Source organism: Podarcis pityusensis, assembly GCF_964106645.2.
Source record: "Podarcis pityusensis genome assembly, chromosome: 2".
Lineage (NCBI taxonomy): Eukaryota > Metazoa > Chordata > Lepidosauria > Squamata > Lacertidae > Podarcis > Podarcis pityusensis.
In genome coordinates this window covers 99,133,523-99,157,985 of record NC_138029.1, presented here as the reverse complement: position 1 = coordinate 99,157,985, position 24,463 = coordinate 99,133,523, and the positions used below count along the sequence as shown (strand labels likewise).

At 43.4% G+C, this 24,463-nt stretch overlaps 1 protein-coding gene across 1 annotated transcript in view; it reads right to left on the bottom strand.

Moving 5' to 3' along the window:
- TAFA4 (TAFA chemokine like family member 4) overlaps nt 1-24,463 on the bottom strand; it is a 141,913-nt gene that overhangs the window by 83,262 nt on the left and 34,188 nt on the right. The window contains exons 2-3 of the mRNA XM_080995943.1: nt 3,448-3,583; nt 584-699 (exon numbers count right to left, since the gene is read on the bottom strand). Coding sequence (XP_080852069.1) covers nt 584-699; nt 3,448-3,527 — 196 coding nt within the window. The 5' untranslated portion in view covers nt 3,528-3,583. The remainder of the gene's footprint in view (nt 1-583; nt 700-3,447; nt 3,584-24,463) is intronic.

Sequence of the window (24,463 nt, the reverse complement as noted above, 5' to 3'; positions counted from 1 at the left end):
CCCCCCCCCCCCCATAACTGATATCTTCATCTGGGAAAACCCAGTCTGTTTTTCACATCCTACAGAGCCTGTCAACTGTGCAGGGCTGTCACAGCTGTTATAAAAACGGAATTTATTTTGTTAGAGTAATCAGCTTATCACCTGAAGGGGAGGAAACTAACGTGTGAAACATCACTAGTAAGTTATCATTATTATTTTTTCTTTCCCCCCCCCACCCGACCTACCTTCATTTTCTGTAACAAAAGGGTTTATTTTCTGCTATACGAAACTGAGATCTATTTTGCTTTTGGTTACAAAGGAGAAACAAAGAAAAACACCGCAAACCGGGAAGATGTTTTGAAATCACTTGGGAAACTGCCCGACATAAACGTTACCATGAACTCTTTTGAAATCTGAGCAATAACTCATCCCTTTCTTTCTTTCTTTCTTTTTCCGTACACATGTGTTCATAACCTTTCCTGCTCCGATTGCAGCGCAGTGTCAACAGCTTCATCAATTATCCATGGCTAAAAAGTGGACGCTAACATTCAGTGAGTGTTATTAATTGGCCTCGGCGGCGCGTAATGAGTTTAAAAGCTCCTACCTGGGTGCCCCCGGGGATGGTGGCTAGTCGCGGACAACAATTTACAGCACACCATTAACACATATGCCAGGAACAGCCACTGAGACGGAAGCATTGATTTGGCACAGGACCTCATCCTGCAGGCAGCGGGGAAGGGGTGGGGGAAAGGAAGACAATGAGTGAGACGGACAATATATAATTTGGGAGTAATGTAAAAGAAAAAGGGGAAAGCTGCAAAAGGGGGGGGGGGCTGGTGACAGACTGGAAATTAATTGGAATGGATTATTAAAAACATAATACTTAAGGGGATGGAATCACATTTGCACCTAAGCCAAGATCAATTCGCTACCAGCCGTGTCTCATAGTAAGAAGGGATTCAGAATAGCAGCTGAGGCTTCCTCCATATACACAGCTGAAAGGGTCTCTGGGTGTGATTCTGTTCGAAGGGCTGGGCATGGCTCGGCATGAGATCTTTACAACACACGCATACAAATAAAATACATGGGATTTCTTTTAAGTAACGTTTTGGAACAGACCATTCAAATCACTGGTCTGCAACGGATCAGCCATGGTAGCTCAAACCAGCACTGCTATGACTATCTTCTGGGGAAATGAAAGATGACGAAAAGTGGTTTGTGTGTGAGAGAGAGGGGGGAGGTGGGTAACTTGTGGTGCTGCTGATGCTGTTGGATCCCAACTCCCATCCATGCCAGCCAGCATAACCAATGGTCAAGGATGATGGAAGTTGTAGTCCAAGAACACCTGGAGGGACACTGGTTCCTAACCCCTGGTGTAGAGAGATACTTTTATTTTTATTTTAGTGGTTGGATTTATGGGTTGGGCATCATTTTCTACTCTATCCTATATCCATCACTTGCAGCGCTGTTTCTTTTCTGCTGCAGTTTGTATCCCATCAAGAATTATGCTATTCTTGTTGATGTCTGCTGTGGACAAGTTACATAACAGCATAATATATGTAATTTGAGACATAGATTACATAAGTTTTGACATTATTTCAACCCATTTCAAGGCAAAGGAAACAGTGCAGATGGGGGGGTGCAATCAATTACACATCACTAATAATAATAATAATAATAATAATAATAATAATAATAATTTTATTATTTATACCCTGCCCATCTGGCTGGGTTGCCCCAGCCAGTCTGGGTGGCTTCCAACACATATAAAAACATCAGTGGCAGATTGAAAGCAACAGCAGCAGCAGCAGCAGCAGCAGCAGCAGCAACAGCAAATACTGATCATATTCACTGGGTTGATTTGCAGTCCAGACATGGGACAAACGATTAAAGATAGGGAATTTGTGCTCCCGTTTCCATTTTCATCTGAATTATCCCTAGTCCTAGGTCTAGAAAACCTGAACAACACTGGTTTTAAATTACAGAAATGATGCCACAGGGAAGAGAGAGGGAAAGAGATTTTAAAAGGACAGAATGGAAATTGTGTGGCATGAAAACATCCAAAGTACCATTGCTCTGGACCCCGGCCAAAGATTGCTGCTTTGCCATCTGCACCTTCTGGCTGAACAGGACACTGGCTTACATCCAAGCAACAATGTGGCCACAATATGAATTAGATATTCCATGGCATGAACCAGAACTATAACCTGTGATGAGTGTGGTGGTGAGATGGGAGGTCAGGCCCCTAGATGGAAGGGGTTGCTGTCTCTTAAGCAGTATCAGACAGTTGACTGGAGAACATAAATTCTGTGAATCCCAGCAAGTCCCAGCTTTGGCTTTGCTCAATCTTTCTGTATGGAGCCAGGGACATAATTTCAGACAGCGCTAACAAGAGCTCAACCCCTCTGCAATGCATTTTAAGGCCAGGACTTAGCATGCAATGCCATAATGAAGGTGCAAGCACCTCTGGACATCTGCAGAGTGCCTTGCCCTCACTGAGTAACTAGGCCATGCACAGGGCTGGCTCCATGTTGGAAGAAGACCTGGACAAAGTGTCCTCCAGTGGTCATCCTCCTCTGTCAGGACCCTGCTGGACACACCTGGCTGGGGAGGCAACACTAGGCAGCTGAGTCTAGCCAACCTTTCAATTTCATAGAATCATAGAATAGAATCATAGAATCATAGAGTTGGAAGAGACCACAAGGGCCATCAAGTCCAACCCCCTGCCAAGCAGGAAACACCATCAGAGCACTCCTGACATATGGTTGTCAAGCCTCTGCTTAAAGACCTCCAAAGAAGGAGACTCCACCACACTCCTTGGCAGCAAATTCCACTGTCGAACAGCTCTTACTGTCAGGAAGTTCTTCCTAATGTTTATTAGAGCTCCTCAGAGTGATGCTAAGTTGGGAGCACTGTCAGAAAGGAAAGGAGTGCCAAGACCCAGCCACTTGGTGCAGCTCAGAGTGACAGGCCAGAAAAACAATAAAAGGACTCCCATCAGTTGCTCCAGGGATAGCCCACCCATGAGGCAAAGTGAGGTGACTGCCTCAGGCAGCAGGATCCATGGGGGCAGCAGATCCTGGTGTTGGGGTCTGCCTCAGGTGCTCTGATAACTGCCCAAGGATGCCAGGTACTGATAGAGGTGGCCCTGCTCCTGCATATCTGGGCTTGGAGAATATTTCTAGATTTACACTGGTATTTTCAAAATTTGGTACTGGTTGTAGCCCAGGAATATGAAGAGAAATCTCTCAGGAACAAGAAGCAACTCTGAAAAAAGTAGGATTGAATCTTTAGAACCAGGTAATCAGAGCTGAGTAACAGCACTCCAAAAAAATGCATTCCAAATCATGTTTTTCCACCTTCCCAAATCAGTTACCTGTGTAACGTCAATTGAAGGTCATTAACATTACCCATCAGACATTCTAGGAATCCTCATAGTCTATTAAAAAGATGAAGCATTCCCCTTACCTTAGCCCCTTTTCCAGGTTTTGACTGTAGTTAAACAGATTTATCAGTGTACATATCCTGCAGTAAATCCAAATTCCCATTTGAAAATAGGCAGAAGCATTTCTGCATATCCCAAGCTTTCCTCCACATCCAGGGTCTAGAGAAAAAACAAAATTAGGCAGCAATTAACGAGGGCTTAGACAGGTGCTGGTAGAAACTTTGTAAAACTATTGTTGCACAGTGCCACATCTTCAGAGCAAGACAATCCCACAGCAACATTCTATGAAGAAAGTCTATAGGCCTTATTTTAACAGCGCAGTGTCAGTGACTTGGCAATATCAATTTTTGTACCTATTCATTTTTAACTCCAAAGAGCTTTGTATCAGTGACACAGAGATATCCCCAAAGTTAATAAAAGGGTGCACCCATGCACTCCCCCATCTTAAAAACAGGTAATTCTTGCCAATCTGTGCCCACCTTGATTATGTATCTTATGCAAGAAATCTGTACAGCCAGCTCCTATAACCTTGGTGTCACTTTGCTCTAAGAACAGCCTTCTGGATCAAGCCAATGGCTCATCTTGTCCCACACCCACTTCTCACAGTGGCCAACTGGTTGGCTAGGGGAAGCCCGAAAGCAAGACCAGAGCACAATAACGCTCACCCCACCTGTGATCCCAGTAACTGGTATTCAGAGACATAATGCCCACAACAGAACTACTGTAGCACTATAATGTATGTTCATGTTCTGGCTCCTTCCAAAGCCAATAGAAAGCAAATATTCTATTGTATAGCACAGCAGGTACCAGAACTGGCTTAGTATTACATAGAGATCCTGAAACAGACATTTACTCACAAGTTAGCACGTTTGAAACTTGTGACTCCCGTTCTCCAAATACTGTGCATTCTTAAACTCCGTATGTGTATTGTAACACACAATAGACTGTTCTGCCGCAAAAGTTTGAAACTCAATTCTTGTGTGGTAATGAATTCTTTCACCCACAAGAATTGAGTTCCAAACTTTTGCTGCAGAACAGTCTTAAAAACTAGTTACAGTAAGATAAATGTTTCAAAATAACTTAAGTAATGCATTTGGGAAGGAGGCGCAAGGCTCTGGCAGGGTCCTAGAGCCCTCACGCCTTCTTCTAGAGGTAAGAACATACAGTGGTACCTCAGGTTAAGAACTTAATTTGTTCTGGAGGTCCATTCTTAACCTGAAACTGTTCATAACCTGAAGCACCACTTTAGCTAATGGGGCCTCCTGCTGTCGCAGCACCGCCGCTGCACGATTTCTGTTCTCATCCTGAAGCAAAGTTCTTAACCCGCGGTACTATTTCTGGGTTAGCGGAGTCTGTAAGCTGAACCGTATGTAACCTGAACCGTATGTAACCCGAGGTGCCACTGTAGTAGGCTTTGGGAAGGAGGTAGAAAGGTGCCCCCTTAGTCCCTGCACCCTGAGCAGGGGAGCCAGTCACATTCCCCTAAAGCTGCCTCTGCCATTATAAAGTGGAAGAGTTCTCTTCTCTGCCCCCCCCCCCGATTTTCATTACATAAAGGTCCATAAGGAAGGCAAAAAAACATGAGAGGAGAGATAGCTTGGCCTTAAAAATGCCTCTTTCCTTTGCAGGGGGAAACATTCCTTTTAACAATCTGTGAGGCTGCCCTTTGCATCAGACAAAGTGACTCTGGGAAGCCCAATTCAGTGGTACCTCGGGTTAAGTACTTAATTCGTTCCAGAGGTCCGTTCTTAACCTGAAACTGTTCTTAACCTGAAGCACCACTTTAGCTAATGGGGCCTCCCGCTGCTGCTACACCGCCAGAGCACGATTTCTGTTCTCATCCTGAAGCAAAGTTCTTAACCCGAGGTACTATTTCTGGGTTAGTGGAGTCTGTAACCTGAAGCGTATGTAACCTGAAGCGTATGTTACCTGAGGTACCACTGTATTGACTAACACACAGCATAAACAACAAGCTCACACCTGACCTTTTAATAGCAAAGAACTCTACTGGGGCAGTGCGGTTTGCAAACACAGCCCTTCCCTAGAGCAGGTGTCCACAACCTGGGGCTGTTAGCGCTGGCTGGGGCTGATGGCAGCCACCCTCCAAAGTGTCTGGAGGGCACCAAGTTGGGGAAGTCTGCCCTACAGCCTTGACACCATGCTATGGAAATATATGAACCTGGAGCTCCATTCACAGCTTCCATGAGCCCGACCCAGAGATGCACAACAACTTGATTTAACGGCAACAGGAAAAGTCAATGTGCTGGATCCATGGCTTCAAAGCACACTAGTTCGAGGTCGTACTCCAGGAGTTAAACTTTGGAAGATCACATTATAAGAGGACTGAATTCTCTCCTTAGTGGTACTTCTGAGAGACGTCTGCGCTGTATGGCTGGCCACCACAGCTACAGGGCATTTAGAATGCTACTTAAGCCTGATCACAGCGCAGCATGCTCAATACATAAGAGACCATGTGACACAGTTTTCTGTATCCCTTTGCATTGACATCGCACGCTTACCAGAGCTGCGGGCATTCAGGTGACAAAGGGATTCACAAACAACTGTGCATTTGTGCCCTAGAAAGATAATGGAGTTGCAATGTAGCTCATGAGATTTCGGTGCCAGTTCTCCAATGAAATGACTTGTGCTCATAGCTGAAGAGCTGCAGTTTAGTTTTTGATTACAATCACTTTCTAAATCACATTATTTCTTCCCGCTAAATGCCGAACGTTCCCCCCATCAATATTTACATATTACAAAACGCATTTTTATAGCCCCCCATAATATCATCTGCTAACAATTTACTCCCATCACATTTTATGGTATCCTTTATAATGAGCAATTAAAGATGATGACTATGCCAATTAAGGAATTTATGAATGTGGATTTAATTCTAAATTGTTCCCCAGCTTGTGCGCCTCTTTAAAAAGAAGTGCCCCGTCTTCTCCCCCTCTCCCTTTTAAGAACTGCTTACTTATCCTTATTTATATCAATGAAATAAGCAGGCACACTGCGTTTTTAACTATTACAGAATGAGGGCTGTTAAAACAAGAGCACAGAAGATATGGATTAATGCTTAACTTTTATGTAAATGAATTAAACATTCTAAAGAGCTCAGAGGAAACAAGCAGAGGATGGGAGACAAAACACCTCAAATTGCTGCTGATCAGGTAGATTTTAAAACCATCAAGGCAAGTAAGTGATGAATTAAAAAACGGAAACTCACTTACCATTAACCTGCTGTCCAACCGAGTTTGCCCTTTTAAATGGGCTAAACAAATGTGAACTGTAATGGATATTTAGCTATAAATCCCTAAAGGCCTAATTATCCCTGTTTTTGTTCTACTTTAAAAAAAACAAAAACCGGACTGGCTTTTTTTAATTGGACTTTGGCCCTAAATTTACATACAATGAATACATCCCATTGAATGCCCAAGAAAGACTATTCGTGAGTAAACAAGTAAACTCGTGAGTGCACAACCTCTGTGCATTATTCGCTTTTGCCATTGTAATCCTCATGTACCAACATCATTCAAATATAATGTCTCTTCTGAATCAAGTATAAGCTTGTAGCAAAAGCAGGTTCAACTGCTATCTCCTCCTTGAACTGCTTGGACATCTTTGTTTGGTGGGTTTGGCCACACAATTAACACAACACGATTCAGACTGTCTGAAGCACACACTTTGCTCACAAAAGATTTCAGGCTCTATCCTTAGCATTTCTGTTCAGATAATCTTGAGTCCTAAAAAGCCTTCTCTCTGGAGAGCCATTGCCAGTCAGAACATACAAAGGCCAACATGCTGCCTTAAGAGTGGTGGACTCATAATCTGGTGAACCGGGTTCGCTTCCCCGCTCCTCCACATGAAACTGCTGCTTGGGCTAGTCACACTTCTCTGAAGTCTCTCAGCCTCACTCACCTCACAGAGTGTTTGTTGTTGGGGAGGAAGGGAAAGGAGATTGCTAGCCACTTTGAGACTACTTAAAGGTAAAGGTAAAGGTAAAGGTAAAGGGACCCCTGACCATTAGGTCCAGTCGTGGCCGACTCTGAGGTTGCGGCGCTCATCTCACTTTATTGGCCGAGGGAGCCGATGTACAGCTTCCGGGTCATGTGGCCAGCATGACTAAGCCACTTCTGGCGAACCAGAGCAGCGCACGGAAATGCCATTTACCTTCCCACCGGAGCGGTAACTATTTATCTACTTGCACTTTGACGTGCTTTTGAACTGCTAGGTGGGCAGGAGCAGGGACTGAGCAACGGGAGCTCACCCCGTCACGGGGATTCAAACCACAGACCTTCTGATCAGTAAGTCCTAGGCTCTGTGGTTTAACCCACAGCGCCACCCGTGTCCCTTGAGACTCCTTAGGATAGTGATAAAGCGGGATATCAAATCCAAACTCTTCTTCTACTCTTCTTCCTCCAGATATTGTTGGGCTACAGTTCTCATCATCAGCTGGCAGGCTGATCACAGAATCATGGAATTGTAGACCCTGGGGTTCATCCAGTCCAACCCCCTGCAATGCAGGAATACGCAGCTATCCCATAAAGAGATCAAACCTACGACCTTGGGGCTAGGAGAATCATGCTCTAACCAACTGAGCTAGATGGTTAGATGGTCTACTAGATGGATGCTGGAGTCCAGTAACAGGGCGCCATGTTGGCTGGAGTAGACACTGCTAGTTGGGGAGGACAAGTGATCTGCCCAGTGTAAGACAGTGTTGCATGTTCCTACCAGATTTCAGAACTTGTTGTATCAATGGGTGGCTACTCCCATTGAGTAGAAACAAGGAATTAAGGAGCTTAAGAACTGCTTACATCTAACCCAGTTGGGGCAACACAAGACATCTTGTGTTGTCTTGTTTGCTTGTCGGCAAAAGGCAAGGTGCCCCTCACACAAACAACGCACATATGGAAGCCTGCAGAACTGGCAGCTGAATCGTTGTTTCAACACTGGGGATAGGACACTGGATTTGAGACTGGAAGACTAGCCATGCAGGGGACACATAGCAGTGTCTTCTAACACCTCACCACCATTCCCCAGCCTCTCAACCTCTGCCGCCTGAGGCAGCAACCTCATTCTGCCCAGTGGTAGGGCCGGCCCTCTACCATGAATAATGGCCAGCTGGCTTACCTGGAGAAGCTCACTTTGTAGAATCTGGTGGTAATTCCTGGTCGCTGGACCATAGCACATAGTGGACAAAGCCATATTTATTTTGAATTTGGTGGCTACTTTTCTTTTTAGCTGTCACAGAGTTGGCAGAGATCTCAAAGGGCATCTAGCCTGAGCCTCTGTCAAAGTAGGAAATCGCCTGATTTGTCTCCCTTGTTAAAAGCTTTAACAAAGAAGAGTCCACCAGCTTCATGGCTTATCTCTTTGACTTATCTCTGTCCTCTATAAATTCCATTGTGTACCACCCACCTTGGTACCCTTGCTGAGTATTACACAAAAAGCATGCAACTTTCTACCACAGCAATTCCTACTGGGTCCTATTTTGAGCTTCCTACTGGGTCCTATTTTAAGAGCCAGTGTGGTGTAGTGGTTAAGAGCGGTAGTCTCGTAATCTGGGGAACCGGGTTCGTGTCTCCGCTCCTCCACATGCAGCTGCTGGGTGACCTTGGGCCAGTCACACTTCTCTGAAGTCTCTCAGCCTCACTCACCTCACAGAGTGTTTGTTGTGGGGGAGGAAGGGAAAGGAGATTGTTAGCCGCTTTGAGACTCCTTCGGGTAGTGATAAATCCAAGCTCTTCTTCTTCTTCTTCTTCTTTCCATGAGTACGAAAATTGTTGTACTTGAAATCCTCAAGTTCTTTGGTCATACACTACGTTGTTCTGCCTAGCACTCAGCCATGCAGTATGCTACATTCACCTGAGACGGAGAGGACTAGGTCTGGGATGGAACAGATTTATGAACACAAGCAAAACTGAAATTGAGCAGAAACGGATGAACCTGCCTGTCCCTGAACTGAGCTGTGCCCCTCTTCCACCTCCAAGATGGTTCAGAGATCACCAGTGGTGGTCCGATTCCTGAGCTAGAGAAAGGAAAGCCCATTCTGTATTTTAGCAGGAACAGAAATCTCATGCACTGTTCTCAAGGTACCTGAAGACACTTGTAAGGAACACAGCTTGCACCTATCTGCCCACTGTGCTGCTGTATGTTGTCTGCCTTGGTAGCACATAGCAGGCATTACTCCATACAGAATCCACATACAAAAGTTTGGTTTCTTTTATTGCATCGAAAGCAAGCTACCCAGGGGCAGCATATAACTATAAACTCTATGATCACTGGGGTTTCAAACAACCCTGGGGCTAAGGATTAGGGTTTTTTATTTAAAAAAATCAAAAGCAGGTTAAATAACTGCATTTCTATACAATATATATATTTTTAAGAGTAAACACCGCAAGCATGTGATGTGGCTGTCTGGGTTTAGCGTAGCAAGGGTGCCCTCTTGTGGCTTACATAAGAGATTTCTCAGTCAAGTTACAGCATCACTGGCTGTATCTATTTGACTTGGGCAGTTCATTATAATTTCAGCTGTGTTTTTAAAGTAATCAGAGAAAAGGCCTAAACGATATTAATCCCTGCCTTAGAGTCAAATTAAGTCATCCCTGACTTATGGGAGGGAAGGCAGCTAAGCAGATTGTGCATACATAATTTATAGTGATAAAAGATATTAAATATTTCCAATTTGGGTCATAATCTCATTAGATCTCATCCAGAAGAATGCACAGCAACACTATTCCTTTTCTTAATTTTTCAGTAATAATAATAATAATAATAATAATAATTCCTCCTTTCTTGCTCTTCCCTCTCAGACAAATCCTTTCAAAGTCACTTGCCTTTGCCAGAAAGCCACTAATTTGAGAATTCTCTTTTGTGTACAGATGAATCACCCATGCAAATTAAGCTGTGTCATTAATCATATTAATGTGCCAATGTCACGGATGCCTCCAATTCATCCTCTTTTCTGCGACACCAAAGCCTGTGGCATCACAGGTTTCCAGCCACACATCTGCCTACACACACACACACACACACACAGAGCCGTTCTCTGTTCTGACCAAGCCCCAGAGCTCATTGTCTTCAATGTGCCGCGCCAAAATAAATACAACTATTGGGAACAGATTCCCTCTCCTCCTCAGAGTCGCTGGCCTCTGTTATCCTCAGCGGAAGCACACTCAAATTCAGAAAGCATTAAACAGCCATTTGGGCTCAAGTCCACAGGGCATATTTCCTTCCAGCACGTCACCTTTTGGCCTCCATCAGAAAAAACAGGGACAGGCGATGCCAGAAAGGAATCTGCGATCCCAAAGCAGCAACTAGATGGCTCCTGTGCAATGGCTGCTAACTTGCGCAACTTGTAAATAAGGTCTATGGCATCCTGGCCCCAAGGTTGTCCCCACACTGGTTGCATCTATTTAGGATTCTGGATACACAGAAAACAAATGGAAGGTGTGTGTTTGTCTCTCCCTACTGCCTCCTCTCTTGTCAAAAGGTCACAAACATTAGGGGGGCAGTCAGTCGGCATGCTCACCCACCCACATGGGAGCCATTTTACCTATGTTGCAGTCGCAAGTGGATCCAGAACATGTGTGCAGAACAAGACGGGACTAACTGCATGGGTTTTTGGCACCCACCAAAGTGCTGGTTGAGTGAGGAAGAGTCATGGCATCAGCCTTGCTCACAACTCCTTTCAGATGTGCCCCTCCCTCCGCTCATTGGACTGGGAAGTAGAGACACATCTACTGGTCCCATACACAATAGCAACATGCCAGCTGGCTCTGCCCCCTGCTGAAGTCGGCCATTCAGTGCTGACAATATCTGAACAGTCCTATCTGAGTTTCAATGACAGAAAAAAAAGCAGCATCTCTGAGGTAGATGTCCGGAACCCATGTAATAAGCAACTGCACACACTGATGCTCTGATGGAGTTGGTTGGGATAAGTCGATGAGGCATCCTAAGCGCAACACTTGTGGAAAGCACATCAAATAAACAAAGTGAATGGAAGAGAAAAAGCGAAAGATGTTGGCATAGCGCAATAGCGCATGAGTGTCAGCTGGGAAGTAGCCCAGGAAAATGAGCAGATTTATTTCCCCACTTTAAACATCCTTGAGGTTGCTTCAAAACAGTACTAGACTGATGCCGCAAGAGGGCCTGTAGATAAAACAGGGATCCCAGGACAGATGCAAAAACCAGTTGAAGGTCAAGAATAGACAAGATGATGCCACACGATGCATTTTGGTTCGGGAAATGTGATCAATATGGATTTCGTAATAATTGCCCATTTGCCAAGCAACACCTTAAATCCGCACCAGTTAAAATGTGTAAATTTCCCTAGGAAAACATTATGTTCTTTACACATTCCGTAGGCACTCAGCAAAGGGGTGGGGCACAAAATATATCCAGTGCTACTGATGGGGACTAATAGCAGCTTCAGGGAGGCAAACTTTGTTGAGACTGTGGTTGGAGAGGGAAGGGCTAAGCTTCTACAAACCCCACCCCAAGGGGGGAAAGCACATTTTTAAAATTTATCTTTAAAATAAATTTAATTTAATTTAATTAATTATTTTATTTTATCTTATCTTATTTTATTTTATTTTATTTTATCTTATTTTATCTTATTTTATTTAAATATTTGCATGCACACATCTTATCCTGAGATAAGGTCGTGGAGATGTTTCAGAAAGAAAAGATATGGCAAGCTCCCTAAAAGAGGCACACTCTTCATCATGGAATCTCACCCAGTGGGAACCCTGTTTATGTTCCAGTCAGTGCTGGACCACTTAAGATTCCCTTTACATGTACCTTTATCAGCATGGCTATTATCGCCTCTGCGAATAATCCTGGACAAGTCTGGGTCTGTGAAAAGGCTCCTTTGAAAACGAGTGCATTGCTACTGAGGAACCGCAAAATTGTAGAACTGTAGAGCTGGAAAGGACCACAAGGGTCATCTACATAGTTGTCAACTTTTCCCTTTTCTTGCAAGGAATCCTATTCGGAATAAGGGAATTTCCCTTTTAAAAAAGGAAAGCGTTGCGAGCTATGGTCATCTATAATAATAATAATAATAATAATAATAATAATAATAATTTATTATTTGTACCCAGCCCATCTGGCTGGGTTTCCCCAGTCACTCTGGGCGGCTTCCACAGAGATCAAAAATACACTAAAATGTCACACATTAAAAACTTCCCTGAACAGGGCTGCCTTAAGATGTCTTCTGAATGTCAGGTAGTTGTTTATTTCTTTGACATCCGGTGGGAGGGCGTTCCACAGGGCGGGCGTCACTACCAAGAAGGCCCTCTGCCTGGTTCCCTGTAACTTGGCTTCTCGCAGCAAGGGAACCACCAGAAGGTGCTGGATCTCAGTGTCCGGGCAGAATGATGGGGGTGGAGACGCTCGTTCAGATATACTGGACCGAGGCAGTTTAGGGCTTTAAAGGTCAACACCAACACTTTGAATTGTGCTCAGAAACGTACTAGTCCAACCCCCTGCAAGGCAGGGGTCTTTTGCCCAACGTGGGGCTCGAACCCACATCCGTGAGATCAGGAGTCTCATGTTCTACCGACTGAACTACACCTGAGTAGCAGAGCATCTGCTTTGCATACAGAGGCCGCAAATTCAATCCCTAAGCATCTCCAGGCAGGACGGCGGGGGGGGGGGGAGAACAACCCTAATTAGAAGCACTGGAGAGCAGCTGCAAGCCAATGTAGACAAGCCAAAGGATGAGCAGCAGCTGAAAACACGCCAGTTAGGATACATATTAAGGGCGGGAGGAAGAAGGTAGCAATTTGTCTTTCACAATTACTGCAGGCCTCATGTTTAGGTGCCTTTGCCCTCCACTCTATCTATCCCTTGCCTTCAACAACAGCTCTGCTACCCAAGTCCACAGCCCCTTCAGATCCCTATAGAAGCCCAGCCAGCGGTTTAGGGAAGTGGTGCTCATATAAGCAAAATTCGTTTTAGCTTCTCTATATAAATTGGCACTGCAGCCCACGGAGAATGATGTAAATTAGGTAATAAAGGAATCTACGTGGCCCAGTTCTGAAGGCCAAAAGGCATTGGGTGAATCTCAAAAGTCAATTCTGCCAAACCGGACAATGTGTTTGAGGCCAGATTAGCAATGGATCAGACAAGGCAACTGCCCAGGGCTTTGTATGTTTTATGGAAATGCCCGCATGTTGAAATGTTAGAACTCATAAGGGCTCTGCACAATGCCTTCCCTGCTGGCAAATATTTAACCAGATATTCCTAAAGCTCAAACACCTCTCTCTCGTTCTGCCTTCAAAACTCAGCGCTATTTTCCTTCTATTCAGCTTAACTTCAAGCTGCATCCTAGAGTGCCATTCAAAATTTTGTATAGATAGGAGAGCATTTAAAAACACTGCACCGGAACTATGCAGTCTGGGTGGACTGTACAGTGGTATCTTGGGTTAAGTACTTAATTTGTTCCGGAGGTCCGTTCTTAACCTGAAACTGTATGTAACCTGAAGCACCACTTTAGCTAATGAGGCCTACCACTGCCGCTGCGCCGCCGGAGCACGATTTCTGTCCCCATCCTGAAGCAAAGTTCTTAACCCGAGGTACTATTTCTGGGTTAGCGGAGTCTGTAACCTGAAGCGTATGTAGCCTGAAGCGTATGTAACCCGAGGTACCACTGTATGTGCAATCTATCTGGGCTGGGGATTGTCATCATATTTGAGTTTTCCTGGATGGATTGTTAAAGCGTGGAGGAATGATGAAGGGGTGTGTACATGCAAGTATGTAAGAGAGACACATCAGTTTTAATCAGGCCCTATATGTTTAGTGTTAAACTATTGACAGGAGAGAGATGCACAGATGCACAGATTGGAAAGCATCACAGTGCAGTAAAGGAAGGCTCCCCAAACTTTTTGAGTTCAGGGATACACATGGAAATATATGAAGGCACCACAAAATATCCATACGGCAGAAGAAAAATTTCCAATGTTCAGAACCCTCACTCCCAAGCAACAGACAAGACATACACCAAAACAAATGGAATAAGGAGAAAAAAGCAGGCCATCTCAAAAAGCCCCGAACATTGCTTAAAAAGGTAGGGGAGGGAATACGCAGGATGTCTTGGCAGGCGCAAGGAGGGTGTATGTGGATGCCATAATGCACAGAAGATGAGAAGGAAACAAATACCTTGACCCTCTCTCATGATCAGGACTCTTTTTCAGCCAGAACTCACCGGAACTCAGTTACGGGACTTCTCAAGTGGGTGCCATTGCCATTATAAGAGAACAAGGGAGGTGTTCATGCTGAGTTCTGGCTCCTCTTTTTCTTGAAAAATAGCACTGCTCTTGATCCAGATGGAACAGAGTGTTAAAGCTGGGTGTCATCCATATAACGCTGACATCTCACTCCAAATCTCCTGGCGACAGCTCCACCACTCATATCTCAGTTCATACAAATAGCAGGTATGCTCTGAGGTTTCCAGATGGCAGCCCAGAAATCCTCTTTAGTGGAGCAGTGAGAGAAAGACCGTCTGCTTCCCCCGTTTTCCTGCTTCCTCTTCTGCTCCCTTTGCCAACACCCCCTTCCCTTTTGCCATCAGCAACAACTTTCGTGCCACTTTCAATAGAGGCATCAAGGTGATGTACTTAAAGTAGTAATATGCCATTTTAAAACACAGAACTCCAGTAAGTAGTTTTATGTAACAATAGGAAGTGGGGATCAAAGAGAATAAGGATGGCAAGCAAAAATAAGTGCATCCTCTCCTCCTGTGAAAACCAGTGCATCTTCTCCCAGTAAAAGGCGAGATCACAGAATTGCAATCAGGCCCTACAGATAGTTAATGGGACTCAAAGCTGCAAACCTCCATTTGTGCTTGGGGGGGGGGGGGGACTCAAGTGTTGATCCATAGAAGCACATCTATAATTCATCATCCTACAGACAAATGGGAAGTGGACAACTTGAGAAGTCAACACTGATAGCCCCTGTTCATTATTAAGGCTACCGTACCAGAAATCAGCGCCTCACTTGCATATTGTAAGAGAAGGGGTTGTAGTTCATTCAGCTATATATCTATCACAGACTTCAAGAGACAGGAGGACATGTGTGGGAAGTACAGGGGTCTCATCATGGAGTCAAATTGGAGGGATTCCCTGAATCTCAAGTCGTGATACAAACCCAGTGAAGGGCTTGTGTGCAGAGAAACTGTCAATCAGAATGGAAACCTTTTCTTCTTTTTAAATACAATTTATTAATTTTATAATGACGAAAAACACACATCACAAACAAAAATTCAGATCATAAATCTCAACTCAATTGACTACCCTCCACTCCCCCCCCCCGTTCCATTGTTTTATTCTTATTCATGCACGTCCATGAAACCTTGTATTCTTAACAATCCCATTTTAAAACCTTATTCATCTTAATACAAGCGACTTTTAAAAGTTCTACTAATGTAGAAGTCTGTACACAACACTTGAAAAATATGCATTAAACATTTCCAGAATGGAAACTTTTTCAACCAAAGTGTTCATGTGCTTATTTAATGAATGAAAAACAGGGAACCCTTGTACTAATTATTTTGACCATAGCTACATTTTAAAGGTAATGCTTGTATTTTTACAGTAGATAGCGACAGTGGTTCCCCCCCCCCCCCCAAGAAAAATAGGTGCTGGTACGCAGCATGCAGTGCCGGATTTCCGTATAAACTAAACAAGCTATAGCTTAGGGCCCCACTCTCTTGGGGACCCCCAAAAAAATTAAAGGAAAAAGAACTGGATGTACATTTCCAAAATATAAGATAAACTTCTTAATTGTATTTCAGTTCAACAATTACTTTGATAAAATACGTATTTTGTTTTGTGCAAATGGCTTCAGATACCTAGTAGGTCCATAAATCACCATGTAGCATATATTCAACACACAGAAAACAGCGACCATTTGTTGTTGACAAAGGACAGCTGGACATATAAAGGGCCCCATTACCTTCAGTAGCTTAGGGCCTCGTCAAACCTAAATCTGGCCCTGGCAGCATGCCACCACCATTCCCCGCCAGCCACTTTCCTGCTCACCCGCTCGATTCCTCCCCGCCTCGCACCTTTGCTGCTTCCACTTCCACCACATTCCACGGCTGCAGACACAGCTTCCCGAATCAACCCTGGCGATCAATGGGGTGACAGATGTCGCAGCCAGATCGCCCTCACATCCCAGACACAGCTTCCCAAAGGTGCTTTGGCTCGGCCCTTTTATAATCACCAGGAAGGTGCCTGATGATCGTAAAAAGGTTGCACCCAAGCGCCACTGGGAGGCCATGCCTGCAGCCAGGGAAAGTGTTGGCAACCAGCAGAGGAAGCGGCAAAGGTGCTGCGAGTGGGCGGGTGAGTGGAGGTGGCGAGATGGTGGCGGTGGGGGGGGGGGAGAAAAGAGGTGGCAGTACAGGATACTGGCGTGTACCACTTCAAAAAGAGCACCGGCTATCTATATTTCAATTAATTAATTGACAACAGAATGTGCAACTACTTGGTCTACTGTTGCTATTCAAAAGAAAAGCACAATTCAGCCCCCTGGATATTATATTATTTTATTACTTAATCAAAAGCACTTAAAGGTAAAGGTACCCCTGCCCGTACGGGCCAGTCGTGTCCGACTCTAGGGTTGTGCGCCCATCTCACTTAAGAGGCCGGGAGCCAGTGCTGTCCAGAGACACTTCCGGGTCACGTGGCCAGCGGGACGAAGCTGCTCTGGGGAGCCAGCACCAGCGCAGCACATGGAAACGCCGTTTACCTTCCCGCTATAAAGCAGTACCTATTTATCTACTTGCACTTAGGGGTGCTTTCGAACTGCTAGGTGGGCAGGAGCTGGGACCGAAAGAGGGGAGCTCACCCCGCTGCGGGGATTTGTTTTTTTTTATATATAATATTTATTGGAGTTTACAATAAGAATACATGTAACAGACAATATAGCAAATGTCTTAACATAGTTTCACATTTTTTGGACTTCCTCACATCTCCCGCTCCCACTTTCATCATTGTAACTTTTTAGCAGCAATTTGTTATCTTATTTACATTCTTATATCCCTTCTATATTTCATAGTCTTCCAGTTCTCAAAAAAAAAAGAATTATATTTTCTTAATCTCTCTTATTTTCTTATATCATCTAAGTTAGTGGTGCTCAATTTATTTATGATCTAGCATCCTGCTTAGCATTCACTCAAGTTACAATGTTTTTGTAAATAGTTCTTAAATTTCTTCCAATCCTCCTCCATCCTCTCTTCTCCCAGGTCACGGATTCTGCCAGTCATCTCAGCTAGTTCCATATAGTCTATCAGTTGCATCTGCCATTCTTCCAGTGTGGGTAGATCTTGAGTTTTCCAGTACTTTGCGAGAAGTATCCTTGCCGCTGTTGTTGCATACATAAAAAATGTCCAATCCTTCTTTACCACCCCTTGGCCGACAATACCCAAAAGAAAGGCCTCTGGTTTCTTAGTGAAGGTATACTTAAATACCTTTTTCAGTTCATTATAAATCATTTCCCAGAACGCCTTCACTTTAGGGCAAGTCCACCAGAGGTGGAAGAATGTTCCTTCGGTCTCTTTACATTTCCAACACTTATTATCAGACAGGTGGTAAATTTTTGCTAGTTTGACTGGGGTCATGTACCATCTATATATCATTTTCATTACATTTTCTTTCAAAGCATTACATACAGTAAATTTCAATCCAGTACTCCACAACCTTTCCCAGTCCTCAAACATAATATTATACCCAATGTCCTGTGCCCACCTTATCATAGCCGATTTGACCATTTCATCTTGTGTATTCCATTTTAACAGCAAGTTATACATCCTTGAAAGTACCTTAGTCTTTGGTTCTAACAATTCTGTTTCTAGTTTCGATTTCTCCACCTGGAACCCTAGTTTCTTGTCGTTTTTAAAAACTTCTTTAATCTGAGCGTAATGTAACCAGTCTCGCACTTTATCCTTCATTTTCTCCAAACTCTGCAATTTCCAATTGTCTCCATCTTTTTCTAATATTTCCCAATATTTAGGCCATTTAGCCTCCATATTGGGTCTTTTTCGGGCCTTAGCTTCCAAAGGTGAAAGCCACCTTGGAGTTTTATTTTCCAGCAAGTCTTTATATTTTGTCCAGACATTAAACAGTGATTTTCTGACAATATGGTTCTTAAAGGCCTTATTTGCTTTAACCTTGTCATACCATAAGTATGCATGCCATCCAAAAGCACTGTTAAACCCTTCCAAATCCAACACGTCAGTGTCTTCAAGAAGTAGCCAATCTTTTAGCCAGCAGAACGCTGTGGCCTCGTAATACAACTTTAGATCTGGCAGGGCAAAGCCCCCTCTTTCTTTCGCATCGGTTAATATCTTAAACTTAATTCTGGGCTTTTTGCCCTGCCAGACAAACTTAGAAATATCTCTTTGCCACTTCTGAAAGCACTCCGTCTTGTCCAAAACCTGAAGTGTTTGAAACAAAAACAACATCCTTGGCAATACATTCATCTTAATAGCAGCAATTCGGCCTAACAAAGAAAGTTTCAATTTTGACCAACTATCTAAGTCTCTCTTAATTTCTGCCCAGCATTTTTCATAGTTATCCTTAAATAGACTTAGGTTTTTTGCTGTTATGTTTACCCCTAGGTATTTTACTTTTTTAACCACATTAAGTTCTGTCTCTTTCTGAAACCGTTCTGACTCTGTATCTGTTAAGTTTTTCCCCAAAACTTTAGTTTTCTGTTTATTCAATTTAAATCCAGCCACCCGACCAAAATCATTAATCAGTTGTAATACTCTTTTCGTACTAGACTCTGGCTCCTGCAAGGTCAAAACCAGGTCATCTGCAAAAGCTTTTAATTTGTATTGTTTCTGTCCGACCTGGATTCCCTCCACCAACCGGTCCCCTCTGATCATATTTAATAGCACTTCCAGAACCGAGATAAATAACAAAGGGGAAATAGGGCAACCTTGTCGTGTTCCTTTTTCAATTTTAAACTCCTCTGTAACCACATTGTTAACTATCAGTTTAGCTTTCTGCTCTGAATATATCGCCTCAATCCCATTCTCAAAACCCCGTCCCACTCCCATTTCTTTTAAGTTTCCCATCATAAATTTCCAGGAGATGTTGTCAAAGGCCTTCTCCGCATCTATAAAAATTAAAACTGCTTTTGTGTTTATATCTGTTTGCAAAAGTTCCAAAATGTCAATAATGTTCCTTGTATTAGCAAACAAATGTCTACCTGGGAGAAAGCCTGCCTGGTCCTTATGGATTACTTCATTTAAAACTTTTTAAAGTCTACTTGCCAAAATGTCTGCAAATATTTTGTAATCCATGTTTAAAAGAGAGATGGGACAATAGTTCTTGAGTTGTGTCTTTTCAGCTTCCGTCTTTGGTATTAATGTGATAAGCGCTTCCTTCCACGACTCCGGTGCCCTCTTCCCCTCCAAAATTTCATTGCTGACCTCCATCAAAGGTTGTATCAAATAGTCTTTTAATGTCTTATAGTACTTGGAGGTCAGCCCATCTGGCCCTGGGGATTTGCCCAGTTGCATGTTCTGAATGGCTTGTTCAATCTCTTGTCGTGTTATTTTGCAATTCAGGATTGTCCTATTTTCTTGTGACAGTTTTGATAGTCCATTTTTTGCCAAAAATTGTTTAATCTCAGCCTCGTCTTGCGGCCCTTGGGTGTATAGTTTTTTAAAGTATCTCTGGAAACACTTTCTAATGTCCACAGGATTCTGAATGTTTTTTCCTTCAATCTCTAAATTTGTAACCGTATTTAATCTTTGTCTTCTCTTCAACTGCCAAGCTAGCAGTTTTCCACATTTATTCGCCGACTCAAACGTTTTTTGTTTCATTAATTTGACCTTCCATTCTATTTCCTGATTTATCAATTTAGAATATTGTGTTTGATAAAGTTTAATTTCTCTCAGAGTTGGCTGTGACTTCGGATTTAATCTTAACTTCTTCTCTAATTCTTTTATTTTATCCAGGATCTTGTCTTTTTTCTCATTTTGTGTCCTTTTCTTTACGGCATTCTGTTGTATCAAGAATCCCCTCATTACAGCTTTACTTGCGTCCCAGACGATTCTTTTTCCACCGTAGTATTCATGTTTATCTCAAAATAGTCCTTCAAAACTTTTTGGGCCTTCTTGGTAATTTCCTGATCTCTGAACAAATTGTCATTCATCTTCCATCTAAAGGAGCCGGTTGGTAGTAGTATCATATCCATCTTTACTGCATTATGGTCGGAACAGGTCTTTGGGCAGATTTCCACTTTTCTGGCCTTAGGTGCCAGGCCTCTAGATATCCATATTTGGTCGATTCTTGTCCAGGTCAGTTGGGCTTCAGAAAAGAATGTTCCCTCTCTTCCTAGTGGGTTCTTTGTCCTCCAAATGTCAATCAAGTCCATATTGTCTGTCATTTCAAAAAAAGTTTTAGGTAGTCTGCAGTCTTTTGTGACATTTTGACTTTGTGACTTGTCCATGTTAGTTGATACGACCCCATTCATATCTCCCATCATTATGATGTTGTTGTAGTCCAGATAATCCAGCATAGTCTCATGCAGCTTCTTGTAAAATTCCGATTTCCCTTCGTTAGGTGCATAAATTCCTAATATCAAAAGTTTCTCTCCTTGGTGTTGTATCTCAATTGCCAAAATTCTTCCATGTTCATCTTTAAATAAGAATTTGGGTGACAGGCTCTCTTTCGCATATATCACCACACCTCTCTTCTTCACTTTGTCCGAAGATATAAATTCCTGGCCCAATCTTTTATTTATTAACACTTTTCTGTGGAGCCTTGTCACATGTGTTTCCTGTAGGCAAATAATGTCCAATTGTTCTTTTTTTAATATATGAAATATTTTCTTCCTTTTTTCCGGAATGTTACAGCCATTTATATTCCAGCTCAACAGTTGCAGAGACATCCTGAATTAATCTGATTATTTTTCAAGGGGTGGTATCTTGTTCACAGGATCTTCGGGTTCCACAGGTGCTGGTACTGCCGTTGCTCCAGGCCCAGGAGGTAGTTCAATTCCTTTTTGAAGGTCCTCTCCGTATGTAGACAGAAATTTGTCTCTCTCTTCCGGTGTTCTAATTTTGACCTTTTTCCCTCTAAAGGTAAAGGATATTCCTTGGGGGAATTCCCACCTAAAAGCAATTGCGTTGCTCCTTAATAATTTGGCAAGTTCAGAATAGGCGGCTCTAAGGTCCAACAGTTGTCTAGGAATATCTTTGTAAATTTCAATTCTTCTGTCCAAAATGTCCAGTGACTTTCCGTAGTGTAGGCCCAAAATCTTGTCCCTTTCCTCCTTTGATCTCAATGTTATCAGGCAGTCTCTGGGCCTCTCCTTTTTTATAAATCTTCCAAGCCTGAAGGCTGACACAATTTTAAAATCCTTTTCCTCTAAATTCCAGAACTTGGAGAATTCTTTGGTTAAAAACTCAGCTAGGTTTCCTTCTTCTGCTTCTTGTAGCGACCTAATCCTCAAATTATTCTCACGATTTCGCAGTTCTATCATAGAGAGATAAATCTGATGTTCCCCTACTTGTTTGGTGAGTGGGCTTACCTCTTGTTCTAAGTTTTCTAATTTTTGTCTGGTATCCTCAGCCAATTTCCGATTTTCTGCTGTGGCCTCCGTCAACTGTCCAATTGCCTGTATGTTCTGTGCCACTTGTCCAGTTAATTTATTTAGGCATTCTGTATTTTGGTCAATCTTAGCTGTTTGCTCATCTGCTTTCTTGTCCAAAGCTTCCAATTTTTCAAAAATTTTCTCTAAAATAGAAGCAGATGCTCCTGAGGCCATATCTTCCAATTGTAACTGCTCTATTTCTCCCTCTTTTGCCTGTGACAAGGCAACTTCTTCTACTTCTGAAGGCAGAGTAGGTACAGATGATCTACGTGTCTGTGAGGCTGAGGTTAGAGTTGTCAAAGTTGTTTGTCTAACTCTTCCTCTTCTTCTTGTGCCACTCATTCCAACGTTATCTATCAGTCAAGGTCACACTGAGTTATTCCCATGGGAATAGAGAGGCCCAGAGAAAGCAAGCAGCCGGGGAATCGAAAGTAAATGTAAAGTCACTGTTTTAAATCTCCAATCCTCTAGAGGGAGCTTAAGATGTCTTTCAGAGTCTAATTTAATGTCCAAGAACCTTCAAATACAAGTATTTAGCAGAGTTGATATTAATAGTCACTTTGTTTCAAACAGTGCTTACTGGTCTCCAAAAGATGTTTCAAATTAGGAGGTCTAAGTACCCTCAGATTGTTGCAAGTTCCAATACACAGTATCCAAATCTGCAATACTGACAGCTCAGTCTCTCAGAGCTCCGGCAGTTCCGGACCCTGGATTTCACCTTTTAATTGTAATCCAATGAAAGAAGGAAAGTCAAATGCAAATAATAATTCCAAGTCATAAACTTAAAGTCTTTACTTTAAATTGCAGGTTCAGTGGGTGCTTAGATCAATAAAGTTAAAAGTTCTTTTTTCAGCCTCCACTCCTCCAGCTCTTTGCTTTTTAAAGCTCAATGGCAGCGGAAGACGGACTTCCTGTTTCCACGTCTCTCCGCTCTCAGCCAAGTTCAAATCTTTTAATTCAGCTTTTAGTCTCAAATTTAAAGTGATTCAGTCTTTACTCACGAATAGGTTGGTTTTGATTCCGGATCCAGAATTTGCAGGAAAAGGGATCAGCGCTCACCGGCACCAGCAGCGCGGCTTCGCTCCGCAGATTGCGAAACGGCTCACAGCGCCGCCACCCCCCTCCACGCTCCGGAGCCCCTTACGGGGTTCCTTTGACGTTTGGGAGGTCGCTTCTGGCGCCCACCGAGCCTCGAGACCACAGGCTCTTGCCGCCTGTGGGTTACCGGAGTGGGTCTCCGCTTCGCCGTAGCAGACGACCCAGTTTCTGCGGAGCCTCCTCCTCACAATTAGAAGAGGACCGCCATTGCCGTTCACGCCGCGCCCGGAAGTCCCGCTGCGGGGATTTGAACCGCCGACCATGCGATCGGCAAGCCCTAGGCGCTGAGGTTTTACCCACAGCACCACCTGCGTCCCTGCCAAAAGCACTTATATACCTCTTAATATTTCCAAAATCTCTATACAATGTACAGCCCAAAAAAGCAATATAGTGTGATTAAAAGCTGCACCTAAAGCTAGTAAAACAGCACTCTAAAAAACACATAAAAGTTAATAAAACAGAAATTCAGAGAATTCACAGAGGGGCCAGTCTTATGGGTCATGGAAAGCCTGGGTGAAGGGTCTATGTCATATTGTTCCTATGGTAGCCTAACATTGTTATCCATAAATAATGCCCAGTTGCAAAAGTTCAGAGTATAATTTTATTGCTTTCTAAGTTTTTCACCTCAGTGTTTTTCTATTAACACCAGCCTCTTTTTAAGCCACTGCCGTCTCAAACTAATATTTTAAATATTTGAGAATTTGGGGGTAGTCTCTTCTAATTCCTGGATTCAACAAGTATCCAACTGCTGGAACAGCCAGACAAGTGTAAATACAGTGGTACCTCGGGTTAAGAACTTAATTTGTTCCGGAGGTCCGTTCTTAATCTGAAACTGTTCTTAACCTGAGTACCACTTTAACTAATGGGGCCTCCCGCTGCCGCCACGCTGCCAGAACATGATTTCTCTTCTCGTCCTGAAGCAAAGTTCTTAACCTGAAGCACTATTTCTGGGTTAGCGTAGTCTGTAACCTGAAGCGTCTGTAACCTGAAGCGTCTGTAACCCGAGGTACCACTGTAAACCATATACAGTGGTGCCCTGCAAGACGAATGCCTCGCAAGACGAAAAACTCGCTAGACGAAAGGGTTTTGCGTTTTTTGAGTCGTTCCGCAAGACGAATTTCCCTATGGGCTTGCTTCGCAAGACGAAACGTCTTGCGAGTTCTTGCGATTTTGTTTCCTTTTTCTTAAAGCCGCTAAGCCACTAAGCCGTTGATAGCCGCTAAGCCGCTAAGCCGCTAATAGCCGCTAAGCCGCTAATAGCTGTGCTTCGCAAGACGAAAAAACCGCAAGACAAAGAGACTCGCGGAACGGATTAATTTCATCTTG